This window comes from Alosa alosa, chromosome 1 (assembly GCF_017589495.1).
Source record: "Alosa alosa isolate M-15738 ecotype Scorff River chromosome 1, AALO_Geno_1.1, whole genome shotgun sequence".
In the NCBI taxonomy this organism is placed as follows: Eukaryota; Metazoa; Chordata; class Actinopteri; order Clupeiformes; family Clupeidae; genus Alosa; species Alosa alosa.
The window spans coordinates 22,015,949-22,029,668 of record NC_063189.1 but is presented as its reverse complement, the minus strand read 5'-3'; the positions used below and the strand labels follow the sequence as shown (position 1 = coordinate 22,029,668).

General features: G+C 44.8%; 1 protein-coding gene across 9 annotated transcripts in view; it reads right to left on the bottom strand.

Moving 5' to 3' along the window:
• The window catches only part of lef1 (lymphoid enhancer-binding factor 1), a 39,518-nt gene extending 26,596 nt beyond the window's left edge, over positions 1 to 12,922 (bottom strand). For 8 of the 9 annotated variants that reach the window (XM_048255480.1, XM_048255440.1, XM_048255488.1 and 5 more), the window contains exons 1-3: positions 11,838 to 12,922; positions 10,250 to 10,316; positions 8,852 to 8,976 (exon numbers count right to left, since the gene is read on the bottom strand). In XM_048255480.1, coding sequence (XP_048111437.1) covers positions 8,852 to 8,976; positions 10,250 to 10,316; positions 11,838 to 12,044 — 399 coding nt within the window. In that variant the 5' untranslated portion in view covers positions 12,045 to 12,922. The remainder of the gene's footprint in view (positions 1 to 8,851; positions 8,977 to 10,249; positions 10,317 to 11,837) is intronic. The other variant, XM_048255462.1, reaches the window with a different exon arrangement.
• Between the last annotated feature and the right edge of the window lie 798 nt (positions 12,923 to 13,720).

Genomic DNA, 13,720 nt, shown 5'->3' with positions numbered 1-13,720 from the left:
TGAACTTTTGACCCCTCTCTGTAACACAAGCCTTGGCCTCTTCACCTCAGCACACCACCTTTGAAAGCTCACACCTAAAGGGGGTCCACTTCCCCCAGTAGCTACCCTCTCTCTCGCGCTCTCTCTCCCTCTCTCTCTCTCTCTCTTAACAAATGATACCCAGCACTACTCTCTGGTGGAGCTTAATGGCGTGGAGCAGGGGCTTCAGAACTGGCACTAGCTCACACTAAACATTTACAAGCTCTGGGAAAAAAAAAAAACTGATGAAAGAGGACCGGGCTTTCACTTGGTCACGTTAACAGTACTACAAAGCAGTGATAATTTGATAGGAGTTTTAAGGGCATCAATACAAGCTAGGATGGGGATAACGTATTCACTGAATAAATACTATTAATGGGTTTCTCGGTCAATGGCTTTTATAATAAGAAAGCAACAATACCATGTTAGTAGCTGTTGAATAATGTGGGACTACGTCTATGCACTGAAAGGGATTACCTAGTTAGACACCGCTTTTCAACACACTAAAAAACAGTTTCAGGGTTCTCAGCTTTTGTGGCCAAGGATGCAGAGAGACAGAGAGAGTGAAAGAGCAAGCGCCAGAGCCAGAGTGAGAGAGATGGAGAGTGAGAGGGAGGTAATCCCTGGTGAACAAATGGCTATTCTCCTCCCATGTATGACTAGGGGAACACTTCACCAACCTCTTGAGAATCAACTCGCCAACAAGAGTGTCCCCTCCCCCTTGCCTTACTTTTGTCGGAGCTCTTTTGTGGCTTTTGTCTGACTCTATGCAAACAGCACAACGAGTGTGTCCAAACATGGCCAAACACAGGAGTGAAGTAGGCACTGGGCCTTGCCTCTATTGTACGTCATGCTCTCACTATTGGATCCAAGACAAAGGTTAGGAGCAGGGGGGCAAACCTTTAGGCCAATTCAACTTCTGTGTAGGCCAAATCCTTTTGCATGAATTATGGCCAGCTGACAGGGAAAATTGAAACATTGCTTCTTAATAATCAAGAACAAATAATCAGTAAACTTAAATAGATCAAAACATAAAAGGCAGTAAATATACAAGATCTCTTTTTGAGGCTAAGCAGCTGGGCAGCCTGCTGAACAGATTAGTTTTTATCTCAGAATGCAGCATCGTGGCTGCTATTTTCTCTAGAAGACCCAAGGGGAGAGGAAGGGCAGTGATCTCATCCAGGTCAGTGTGACCCCTCCGTGATGCCTCCAGGAGTGGGCAGCACATCAGAGGAATCACCTGCACCTCACAGGCCCCAAGAGGAGCCGTGGCATCAAGGTATGCCATGGAGAGTCTCGAAAGTGGATCGCTCTGCGCATGTATGCTGTGTCTTCCGGAGACCTTGCACCTTTTCCATTCTCTTTTTTTTTTACCCAGGATGCAGTGTGTTTTTGTGATGGTAGCACGTTCTTTGGCTGCTTTGATCTGGCTGAGGCTCAGGGCCAGCCGAATCGATTTGATATTTTGATGCATTGTTTGATGGCTGGCAACTCAAAGTGGCAGCCTCGCCTCTGATGTCCCTGCTTTGGGTGGACATGAAAAGGTTCACCTGCCCCCCCTGTGCGGGTAAGGCCATCCCAGCCCCCACCCCGTGGCCACAGCCCCCGAATCAATCAAACCCCCACTGGTTGACAGAGAGCTCCCCATACAAGTTTAGACAGAAAAAGCTGTTGTGTTTATAATGAAATGAGTCGCAGCACAGCAAAGATAAAAATGAAAATAATCCTGTTGACATTTAAAATTCAGTTTTATCACTCAAAACCCCAGTATAACTGAGCCAACCAGCCACACTACTTCAGCATGCTCCTGCTCCTGCTCAGTGGTGCTAGACTCTTAGTAAATTAACAGCCATCAATATCTTTGCCTCTTAGTCCTTTAACAAAGCTGGAAATCTAATTTTCTTAAATGTGTATATCCCATGGGAAACGGAGTTGCCTTTAATAGCCACCGCAGAGGCTGATCAAAGGCACGAGTCGCACACACAAGCCCTGATCAGATGAACAAACACATTCTTGCGGAATATTTTTATGGGTTTCATCATCCTGCATCAAGTGACTGTCGTGGAGTAAACAAAGAGCCGCTCTCCTTCTACTCTAAGAGCAGCACTCACTGCACAATCCTGCAGACAGCACAGAGGAACAAGGAGAAGTGAAACAAGAAAGAAAGAAAGAAAGAAAGAAAGAAAGTTGAAAGACGGAATAGTAAGTGTAAGTCATACACATAGCAGACCTAAGACAACATTGTGAACAAAAAGCTAAATTTCACTAAATTTAAGTGAAACTAAATTAAAAGGCGCATTATCACAACTTTGTCTGAAAGCAATCAATATTTTCTGGAGAACACAAAAAATCCCCCTGAGAAGGGGAAAACTGTCAATTAAAAATGCTGTCCTCCAAAAACAGAAAACAAAAACTCAACTCACCTACAAATGAGCAGAGAAAAAAAAAAGAGGAAGTTTGGAGGAGTGGGTTGCAGTAGGAGAAGGAAGAGTGGACGCGTGTTAGTGAGTTTGTGGCCGTCTCGTCTGTGGCCATTCACCCATCACTGCGGGCTCTCTCCAGCCAGAGCAAATTGGGCGCCTAGGGAGAGGTGGACACTGTGTGCACCAGTGCCAAGGGTGGCAACAGGGCGGCAAGGGGGTGGGCTCTGGGCACACGCTCCGCCACAAAGGAGCGCCTCGTTAGCTCGCTTGCAACCTCAGTGTTCACGCCACCAAAACAGCCCCCCGCGCTAAACACGGGGACATCTGCAAGTGTAATCACCCCTTTGTGTCCCCATTTTCTGCTCTGCTGGACGGCAGCATGGCTCCATTTTCAGCCTGCCTCCCTCCTCCCTCCCTCCCTCCCTCCTTTCCTCCCTTCCTCCTGCCCCACCTCCCCCTCGGTCCGGCCTTCCTTTGCTGGGGAGACGGACGGTGTGTCGCGGAGATTACAGACACAGTCGCTCAGGTAACAAACCCACTAATCTGAGCCCTCGTTGAATTACACATAATTGCTCCGGCACTGTGATTGATTTCAGCCTGGAAAGGAAAAGACTACAGCCCCCCCCCTGCCTCCTTTCCTCCCTCCCCATCCTCATCCTCCTTCCAACACACACAACCCTCCTCCCTTCCCCCTCTCTAAATCCACCCCCCCTCCCCCTCTCTCTCCTTCCCTCTCCCGCTCTCTCTCTCCCTCTCGCTCACGAGCAGCAGCCAAGCCTCTCCATCTAGTAGGAGGCAGGAGGCTTTGAAGAGATCAAAGCCAAGGCCGCGAGCAGTTGCGCGCCCTGGGAATACGCCGAGCCTCTCTGCTCCTCAGCCCCATTTTCCAGCGTCATGTCGGATTGCAGCTGTATTGCATTTCGCCAGTTTTCTTAATGCTCTTGGTTTTGACTTTGACATCAGTGATCCCCCCCCTCCTCCTCTTCTTCAAAAACAAGGGGAGAGACGAGGGGTGAAAAAAAAGGAGTGAAAAGGAAGAGAGAAAACTGAAGGAGCAAAATAAAGGGGTGGGGGACAGAGAAAGACAGAAAAGAGGAAAAGAGAAAGGGAAAGGGAAAGAGTGGAATAAAAAGAGAGAAGTGTAGAGCAGGAAAACAGAGGGTGCGAGATCGACGGAGTGATTTTTATTTTCACAACTCCGTAATTGGGCAGTTCAAAGGGAAGGGGAAAAAAAATTCAGCATTTGTTTTCAATTCAGGGGCAGATATGAAAGGAGCGACAAACGTTTATGGGTTTCCCAAAAATTAAAGACAGGCTCTTTTAACATTCAAAGAACAGGGTGTTTTTTTATGGACCAGACCACACAAAATGAATTGATAGCAAAGCCCTCCCTCCTTCCCTCCCGTTCTTCCCTCACAGGCTGGAACAGAGTCAGAGAGTCACAGAGAAAGAGAGAAAGAAAGAGAGAAAAGGAGAGAGAGAGAGAAAATTCAAATGAAAGGCAATGAAGACGACTAGAGTTCAAGAAACAAAAACACTGTTTCTCATTGAGTCCCTCTGTATCTCTGTATCTAGGAGCTTGAATAAGGCTGGGGGAAAAGAAATGGTTTGATGTGCACAGTACAAGAAAAAAAAAAAAAAAAAAAAAAAAAAAAAAGTGAAAGGAAAAAAGGAGTTGTATCCATCTATCCGTTTAACAGCTTGGCTAATAAAGCCTGGTGGCAAGGCACCCTTTGTACTGCAGCACTGTAAGGGCCTTTACCAAACTCCTACACCAGGGACCATTAATATTTCAGCACTGTCAGATCCACAGAGCATGGGAGGCTCCTTTACTCACACACCCACAGCAGAGCAAAAATAATGAGCTTCTGAAAAAAATATGAAAAGAGTGAGCGAGCGAGCTAGAGCAAGTAAGAAAGAGAAGCAAAGAGGAGAGAAGCGGAGAGGAGAGGAGAGAGAGGCAAAACCTCTTGCAACAGAGCTGCTATTGATCATCACTCCACCCTCGGCTCTGAGAGAACTCCTCTTGCTTGTGCCTCCCTGTGAAGTAGAGAAGAGAGGAGAGCCACCGCGCCCCATGTGCATACCCCCCACCATCAAGCCAGCGGCCACCCCGTCACTCTCTGACACCCTGATCAGATCGCCACGAAAACTTTCACCACCCAAAATCTACATTTAAGGACCTCAGTGAACAACCACATGACTGACTTAAACAACGAGCAAGGAATCTTTAACAACTGTGAGCAAGGAGTCTTTAAAAGACGTGTTTGTTTTCTTCAAAATGCAAAAACTTCAGGGATCCGAGCGCTGCCGTTCTACTTCATTTCCAGCAACAAACCCGAACGTGATGACATCTTCATCTGAGGCAGCTGTGTTTGGGATGGCAGGACCACGCTGTGATGGAGACAACAGCGACAAGCGTTGGGGAGAGCACCCGCAGGGGTGTCGTGGAGGTCAGCCCCGGGACCACGCAGTCACAATGAGGACGTCCGGCGTGATGACAACTATGACATCGCGGCTCCGCTGCTCGAGGTCGCGCTCGGGGTGCGGAGTGACGGGAGCCCGGCAGCTGGTCGGGCAGGAAGGAGAGGGAGCCAGCGGCACAGCGGCACTCACACACAGCCCACAGCTGACCAACACACTGGGCTGCACTCACACTCTACGTAGCATGGCCACGTTTGAACTATAGTTCCGACTGACAAAACAAAATGATTGAAAATACTCTCCTAATTGGAAACTTTCTGCAAATATTTGCAATATTCTGATAGGATATTGTTTCGGAAAGAAGGAATTTATCTGCAGATCTAAACATCTGTGTATAACACACACACACACACACACACACACACACACAGAACAGTCAACTTCAGCTGCCATATACTAACAGCTAGGTTTTTCTTGAAGGGAAAAAATCTAAACCAAAAGAATAATTAAGAAGCCCACATAAAGAAGTGTGGCTTTCAGAAAAAAAGCCCTTTCCTCATAATCGTGATGCCAAGTACTTTGATGTTGCCATCTGATACAAAATGTCTCAGCTGTATTTTGCTTGAATAGGACATTTCAAAAATGCCAAACTCAAGACATTGTTAGGGGTCGCTTTTCCAAGAAGAGAGAGGACACATGGATCCAATATGCCGGCGTTTCTTTTCTGCAACATGGCAGTGTTGGATGCAAATGAGGTATCGATGGCGCTGTTTATAAGGCCTGGGTGTGCTGTGCTGGAACACTTGAAAGGCCTGGGGGCAGGAGCGCCCTGTGAGGTCCAGGCATGTGGGCAATCAGGAGGAGCTGGAGAGCAGATGACACGAGGGCGCTGCTGTCCCCTAACGTTACGCCGCGCTACAGCACAGCACACGGAGAGCACAACGGAGCTCTGTGCACGCTGGCGAGCTCCTCATGCACATGACCTGAGCACACCGCCGCCTCCTCCTCCACCTCTCAGCTCATGTGCGTATGGTATGGGACAAAGGGGTGGATACGGTTTGTCTTAGGTAAATATTGAACAGTGCATACATGTGGACATACACACACAGACACACACTTTGTGAAATTCATGAATTTGAAGTATTCATTTGAAACGTGAATACTATTTCTCTGGTGCATTTTTATTTAAATCTGCCTCAGTGAGAAGTAGAGGTTGTGAATTGAGCCATGTTCAGGATAGAAACAACAAATCCTACAATTAACAAATACAGCACAGGGAAGTTGTGTTTTGGTTTGCTGGGAGGTTCCCTCACACACACACACACGAGCCCAGGAAGGTGGAGACACACACACAAGCCCAGGCAGTGTTGGGTTAAATCCTGTTAGTAAGCCTGGGTTTGTGGGGCTTGTGATTCCATGGCACATCCGCACGGTGCAGGAGATCCGTCACGTCCCACATCAAAGAGAAGCGGGAGTTTCTCCCCACAGCTTTATGGCCACTGGGCCCTGGCGCTGGGGGAAGGGAGACTGAAGGGGCAGGGACCACACCAGTGCCAAAAACCTGCTTTAAATCTTCACCAGCAGACCCATTTACACTCGACACCGAAGGCCAACACACTGTATGGGCTGGCTGGCCGACCAGAACACAACTCTCCATACCTGACACTGGACTGTGTCAAACTCAAAATACTTTTTGACACCAAAAAGCCACTACTGTGAAGATAGTCAAACACAGTAAAAGTATATTTCCAAACAATAGGCTAAATGCAACTGGACAATGTTTTAATAGGATATTAGGGGTCAACTTCAATAACAGGTCTTATCATGAGTACTCAACAGTCCTGCTGAGCAATGCATCACGCCAGCTCGGTTTAACACGGTTTAGAAGAGCGTCCAGTGTTAGAGGCCTCCTTAGGGTACACACAGTCCGCAGACACCACAACAACAGCACTACTACATGCATGTTTGCCTCTGGAGTGCATTAACAGCTAGAGCCTAAAGGCTGGATGTTGGATGTTGAACGTTGGTCCACAGACTGCTTCAAGAAATGCGAGACGGCAGTGCACGCAGACTTTGGTAGTGACCAGGCGGCAACCAGCAAACAGAGAGGCAAACAATCGCACACACTTTAAACAGTCCAATATGTGAAAGTAAAACCTCGCACGACCTCCTACAGCTGACACACACACAGGGGACAACATATTAACACATGCCACCCTTCTTATCCAACAGATTGGGTACATTGTTTTTAGGTAGAGTTACTACAATTCCACAAAAAGACCACTTTGTTTTACAATTAATTAGAGCCCAACCATTGATGAAATACGGGTTTCGAGATAGGTAAAACAGCGGAATCGTAGTCGTCGTCACACCAAGGCCCGTGACGCTGAGGGACAGGGCTCTGAGCTAACCCTGAACTGTGCTGCAGAAAGCGACCCCTGTCAGAAAACAGCAGCAGAAACAACAGCAGCAGTGCAACTGGGTGGGCAAGCAGGCCCAGGAATGTCATGGTCAATGGAAATCCATCCAAACTTGAGGGGGTAATGAGGAGGAGGAGGGAAAAGAAGCTGCCTTTGATGTCCGTGAAAACCAATCCCAAGCCTCGGAGATACTGTGTCTATCCACATATTTGATCCATACAGCAGTGAGGAAGAGTGTGGAAAGGCAGACAGAGAGAGAGAGAGAGAGAGAGAGAGAGAGAGAGAGAGAGAGAGAGAGAGAGAGAGAGAGAGAGAGAGAGAGAGAGAGAGAGAGAGAGAGAGAGAGAGAGAGAGAGAGAGAGAGAGAGAGAGAGAGAGAGAGACTACGGCCCAGTGAGTGACAGCCCAGGCGGATTATAAAAATGATGACTACTGTTTCATTTGAGAACTGGCAGAACACAGTGACAAGATGGCATGGTTAATAATAATAATTCATTAACCCAAAAACATGCTTCAGACTGTCTCATATCACATAAAACATGCTTAAAAGAAAGAGTGTAAAATCCCCACAGTAGTTAACTCATCAGCCAGCATCAGAGCAGAACTCTCTCAGTGCACATGCCTAAATAACGCCGTAAACACACGTTTTCACACTGGTCTCACGCTTTCAACTTAATGACATCAAATCCAACTGATGGTCTGAGGACTATCCCACTGCCTTCTAAACACATCATCCCAGTGACATTGGAGCAGAACTAGCTTTGCTGAGGTTTGGTGATTGTCTGCGATTTTTCACGTCCAGGCATGGCGACAGCCACCTGTGTTAACTCCAGCACCGGGTGCAGACACGGGCGGCAGCGAGCAGACACGGGCGGCAGCGCAGCAGACGCTAGCGAGGGGCTTTCGCACCCTGAACAATGCATGTGATGAGTGCGCTCTCTATGCTCCACAGGCAGGCCTGAGCTGCAGCCACAGCCTGCTGGCTCCGAGAGGCAGCCGGCCATATCCAGACAGGGTGTCTTCCTCACACAAAAACCACCAAACAGGATTAGGGTGGGCAGCTGCTAGCGTGTCCACTGGCTCCTTTTTTACATTGTCTGTCTCTTTTTGAAATTTGCAAACAGGACAGATGGAGAAGTAGGACTGTGAGGACCAGAGGATCCAGCACAGAATGTCTTTTTGTCTCAATACACACAAGCAAAGCCTAATGCTGACTGTATAAACTCCTTTTCAGAGATGTGAAGGAGATGGTGTGCAATTTAACACGCCATGGCTTTGTGTCTGATAATTTCGGTTTATGTTTTGCAATTTGCGCGTTCCCTATGCAATAATAAGAGCGAACACATACGACCTGTGAGATAGGAGATACCATGTAAGAACGTACAGCAATGTCCAGCATCCAATTAAAAAGTGACCATCAAAAAAATCACAACATGAGCTATGGGTGGGTAGAAACCCTACTGAAAACTTGACCCTGAACTAAGATGGGAGACATAGAGCACACTGCATCTGTAAAGCCATATGAATGGGGAAATCAGGAGTGCAGCAAGAAGTAACATAACTCACCGTTCTGGCCATGGGTGGTGAGAGTGAGCCGTTGTTCATGTACGAGTCATTGTTCATGTTCATCATGATGTAGCCTGGATAGCCAGAATATGGGTGCCCTTTGTTGTACATGTCTTGATGCTTGCCTGTAAAGGGTGACAGATGAGCCATTCATAAGCGATAGGTTTCAGGGACACTCACCTAAAGCTATAGAAATGTCACATAACATCTATGCATATAAATTCAACCATTACATGTAGACATTTTGCTACAAGTGAACCATGCTAATACAAGGGAAATTAACCACTGAAAAAAACTAGCATGATGAAGCTAGCTTGTTTGTATTACTTTAATGTTAAAAGGGACAAACAGACCACATACTAAAGAGTTTCTTATTATGAGTTTATTTAAAAGTTTTCTTATAAATGCCAGGGAAACTTAGTTAAGTAGTACGATTACACTGAATTAATTTGACCCGTTTCACTATGCCTTTTGTTTGTGACCTTGTCTCGCTTCATGGGAGGAGGCCGATGACATTCAATGGGAACAATGGAGCCCCTACGTGCCAATTAGCCACAATTAAGGGCAACACAGACTCGTGTCAAAACATGAGGCGCCCCCACTGTTTGCTGTCGTCTGCCATCAGAGTGCAGCATGCTCCTCAGGACGGAGAGCTCACTGGGCCCTCGCCTGTAAAGGGGCTGCCACGCGCGTCTCAGATAGCCCCTCTCTACAGCAGTGAGAACTGGAGGGGCATTGACGGCACACAGACGGGTGAGGTGTTTGGAGTCTAAGAAAGGTGGGGGTATATCCACAGAAACATGAGCACAAAAGGAGGCGACACACTTCACGTCAGTGCTATTGTGCCCCGGCTCGGTGTCAGAGGGTTGCAGGGTGTGTGTGTGTGTGTGGGGAGGGTGGTCAGAGTAAAATCAAGTGAACACCACAGCAACATGTTGTCAGTGACGATAGTGGCTGAGCTTACGCGTGAGGGGGGCATGTTGTGACGGGGACGGGGCTGAGTCCGCTGGCTGACCCTGATGGCACATGTCCTGACCTCTACAGTTAGATAGCTAAAGCAAGGAAAAGCCTTGGCATGAAAATACTAACTAAGGAAGCAATGGTTAATGGGTAGGCAATGATATGCTATTGCGCTTTACCATTTTATGATCTGATCTGATCTTTTCTATATATTAAATCCAGTTTTGAAACAAAAATGGAATACATGATTTAAACACATTTTAAATGCTTCCGTGGCTTCAATATAATGACCTACTGCAACAATAACTCAATGTGAAATACCAATCCAGAATGTTGAATGTTTGAAAGGCTTTTTCACAATTATTTGGCATTTTCTACAATGAAACAAAACACATAAATCAAGGCTAATTAAAATATGGCATAGGCACAGTCACTTACCATCATCTGAAAGATCTCTGTGCTTTTCATGGTATGAGTCTTGGGGTATCTGGGACTGTCTACCTGTCTGTGAAGAAGTAATAGGAGAGTTAAAGGCTAAGACCATTGTTAACCATTATGGAACTAATTATTGTTTTTAGACAAATAATGAAATTACAGGATTGAGTGAGAGACTAAGAAAGAGGGTAGAATGAGCATTATGGCATCCAAATGACTACTATATATTATTATCACATCTAAATTGCTGAGATTAATTTAATGTGCAGGCTATATATTCTTTCAGAAATTTGGTCATAAACGAATAGCTCGTAACCTGCTGAGTTTGTTGCTGGGTTCATTGCTAATAACATTTCTAACAGTACAACGGTAAACAATACTTTGCAGAATACGGTGGTTCTGAAAGCCACCAAATCTAAAGACATACCCACAGACCTCCTCCTCCTTCTCCCTTAAAACAGAATTGGTTAAAAAAGACCTAGAGTTCAGCTCCCTTAGGGTGCCTTGCAGCAGAGTCAGGCAACTTCACTGGATTCCCAATTAACATCCAGCCCTTCATTTCATTTTCCTTTGTGTCAGTATGTGCAGGAGATGTGGAAGAGGACCATGTTTCATTAACACTGCTTAATGGCAAATTAGGGTGGGTCCCTGCTTTCCATCTAAAGTAACACTAACAAAAACAAAGTCACAAAAGAGCTGGTGCACTATATAAAATGCAATGGCAATAACATATTTCAGATGAATATATTCTGTTCCAGTGCAAGAAATTTGATGCTGCAAAATAATGATTAAAGTACACTTAAGACAGTACAATTTTCTTTCAATGGAAGCTGAATTGGTTTCCCTACTCATTGCATTTTCGTTTGAACATTATAAACATATATCCAGGTGGATCAAAGACACTTTTGGAACTTGTCAATAATGTGCCAAAAGCAAAAAATGCATATCTAGAATGTTATATGACCAAATAATAATTTCAAGTTGTAAAACATATCTTAAAACGACAACAAGCTTATCTGCAAAAAAGAAAAACGTCTTTTGTTTGGCAGGCCTAAATTAAAGATATCCCATTACGTTTCATAAAAATGTCTTTTGGAATGAACCAGATCATTTTATTTTTCTAAATTAACATTAGTGTTTCGCTCATACTGCAAAACTAGAGCTAAACGCAACAACGATTTCCCATTCAATAAATCACAAATTCCTCTATAGTTGGCAATTGATGTGGTTCTGAGTTTATCCATCGAAGGTTATACAGAGTGATTTACTGTATAGGCCTAGTGTATATATATATATATATATATATATATATAAAAGGCTAACCTTTTGCACGCTGATAATACTACTACAACTAATAATAATAATAATAATAATAATAATAATAAATAAATAATAATAAATAGGCTAATAAAATAACAATAACAATAAATTATGTTTAAAGAAATTATGCATTTAGTCTTGCCTTGCTGTTTATTACTCAATTATTAATTTTAAAAAATGAAGACGCACCTGTGTCGCCAGAGCCATACATTTCACATTCTACATAAAACACACCGATTGTTTTATTGCAAGAAAAGAGTAGCCTACTCACATCATGACTGTTGCTGTTTGGGCTTATCTCCGTCTCATTGACTAAAGAGGACTTGATTTCTGCCAAGTCCCCTTCTTCTTCCGAGTGGTTAATCTCTGCGAATATCTGTTCTTTCTGTGGGTCTCCTTCGTCTTTGAAGGGAATCATTTCGTCGGTGGCGCAGAGCTCCGGGTCCCCGCCGCCTCCTCCACCGGCTAACTGTGGCATTTTGATTTATTCAAGCACCCACACAGTTCGAATGGGGTTCAAAATCCCGAAACTTAAAGTTGAGAGATTCCAGAAAGAGGTTATACAATCTATGCTTTAAGCCTAGCGTGATTACAAGGCGTGCAAACACGCTGCCTGTGTTTTGGCTAAAGCAACAGGAGTGCGGCTGGCTTGCTATGATGTTTGAATTGTAGGCTATGTGGATTCTTCAAATTATTAGGAGTCCAAAATAAGAAAATTAAAAAAGTTATCGCTACAAGCGGATATTTTGTGTGCGCTCCGAGTGTGACACACTCCTGTTTGGCTCTTTAAAAATGGCAAAAGTTAGACTTCAGACGTGCCTTATAAATAAGCGGAAGAAAACAAACTGAATTGCTCCCTTGACGGTCCCGTGGTAAAATTAAACAAAAATCGCATGAAATGATGTCTCGTGTAGTTCCCCGTTCTCAGCCTCGGAGCCAGTAGCTGTCCTCTTGTGAAAAATGAAAAAGAGATAAAAGTAACTAAGATAAGAAAAACAAGAAAAGAAAGTCGAAAATCGTGGATTCGCTACAAAGGTAACAAACTCACGCGCGTGCTCTGTGTTTTAAATATAACTCGCCGAGTGTTCATTTCTTCTTCTAGATTCGGAATACATATCTGAACGTGTTCATTTAACAGTAATAAAGCTATAAAATGGTTAAGTTATCGTGAGTAAAGCGCTGTGGACCCGAGTTCCAAACTGGAGCGCCGCTCCACGAGTAATGTAGCGGCTGTAGATGTGTTTGTAAAGTAGCTAGCTCTCCTCCCCCTCCTCTCTCCGTTCTCTTCCTTGCAGTGACTGCGAGCGTAAAGATGAAAGAGAAGCCGCCGCTGTGATTGACACCACACCGATTGACACTCCTGAGAGAGAGGGAAAGAGAGGGAGAGAGAGATTTATACAGCTCACAAATGGGTAGACAGGAAGAGAGGCGGGGATGCAGTGTCGAAGCTGACACCAATCTACAGACTCACTCTACTGATGAAAATAGAAGGTGGAAGTTTTCAGAGCTCCGCTACAACTTTGTATAGCCTACGAGGTGTTGAGATAGAGCGTCTGAATTAGGTGTTCAGTGTGAGTAGTGCGTTGAGATCGCTTGTTTTGATCAGTAGCGTAGCACGTGATCAATTAATTTGTCTAAAACACAGATTGTTTTTTTATGAAGGGGCTAGCTTGATAAAACTTAGTAATACTTTCAATGCCATCTTAAGAAAAGGCCTATAGCATAACGTTGAAGAAAACTTCAAGCTATCCCTTCAAAAGTCGCGTTCGCTTTAATTGGGACCTCCAAGTTACCCGGATTGTTTAGCAATTGTAGCGGCTTGTGTTATAAAAGAAGGTAGTTTATGGTTAGTTTAGGACACCTTACCTTAGTTAGGAGATGGTGAGAGACGTGTTGGAGACATTATGTTTTCTCTATCCAATCTGAATTGTTATTGTTGGATAAAATCGAATATATATGTTTAAGACAGTAGGCCTATTCTAAAATATTTCCAGCTTGAGGGTAACTATCGAATCTGTATTATAGAAATGTAGGCCCACACTATTTTTATGCTTAGCCTACATTGCAAATATTTGGACTAAACATCGTTCTGATGGATAGGTTATGTAGCCTACATTGGCCTCCCATCGCATTGTCTTTTGTCTGAAATAAAAC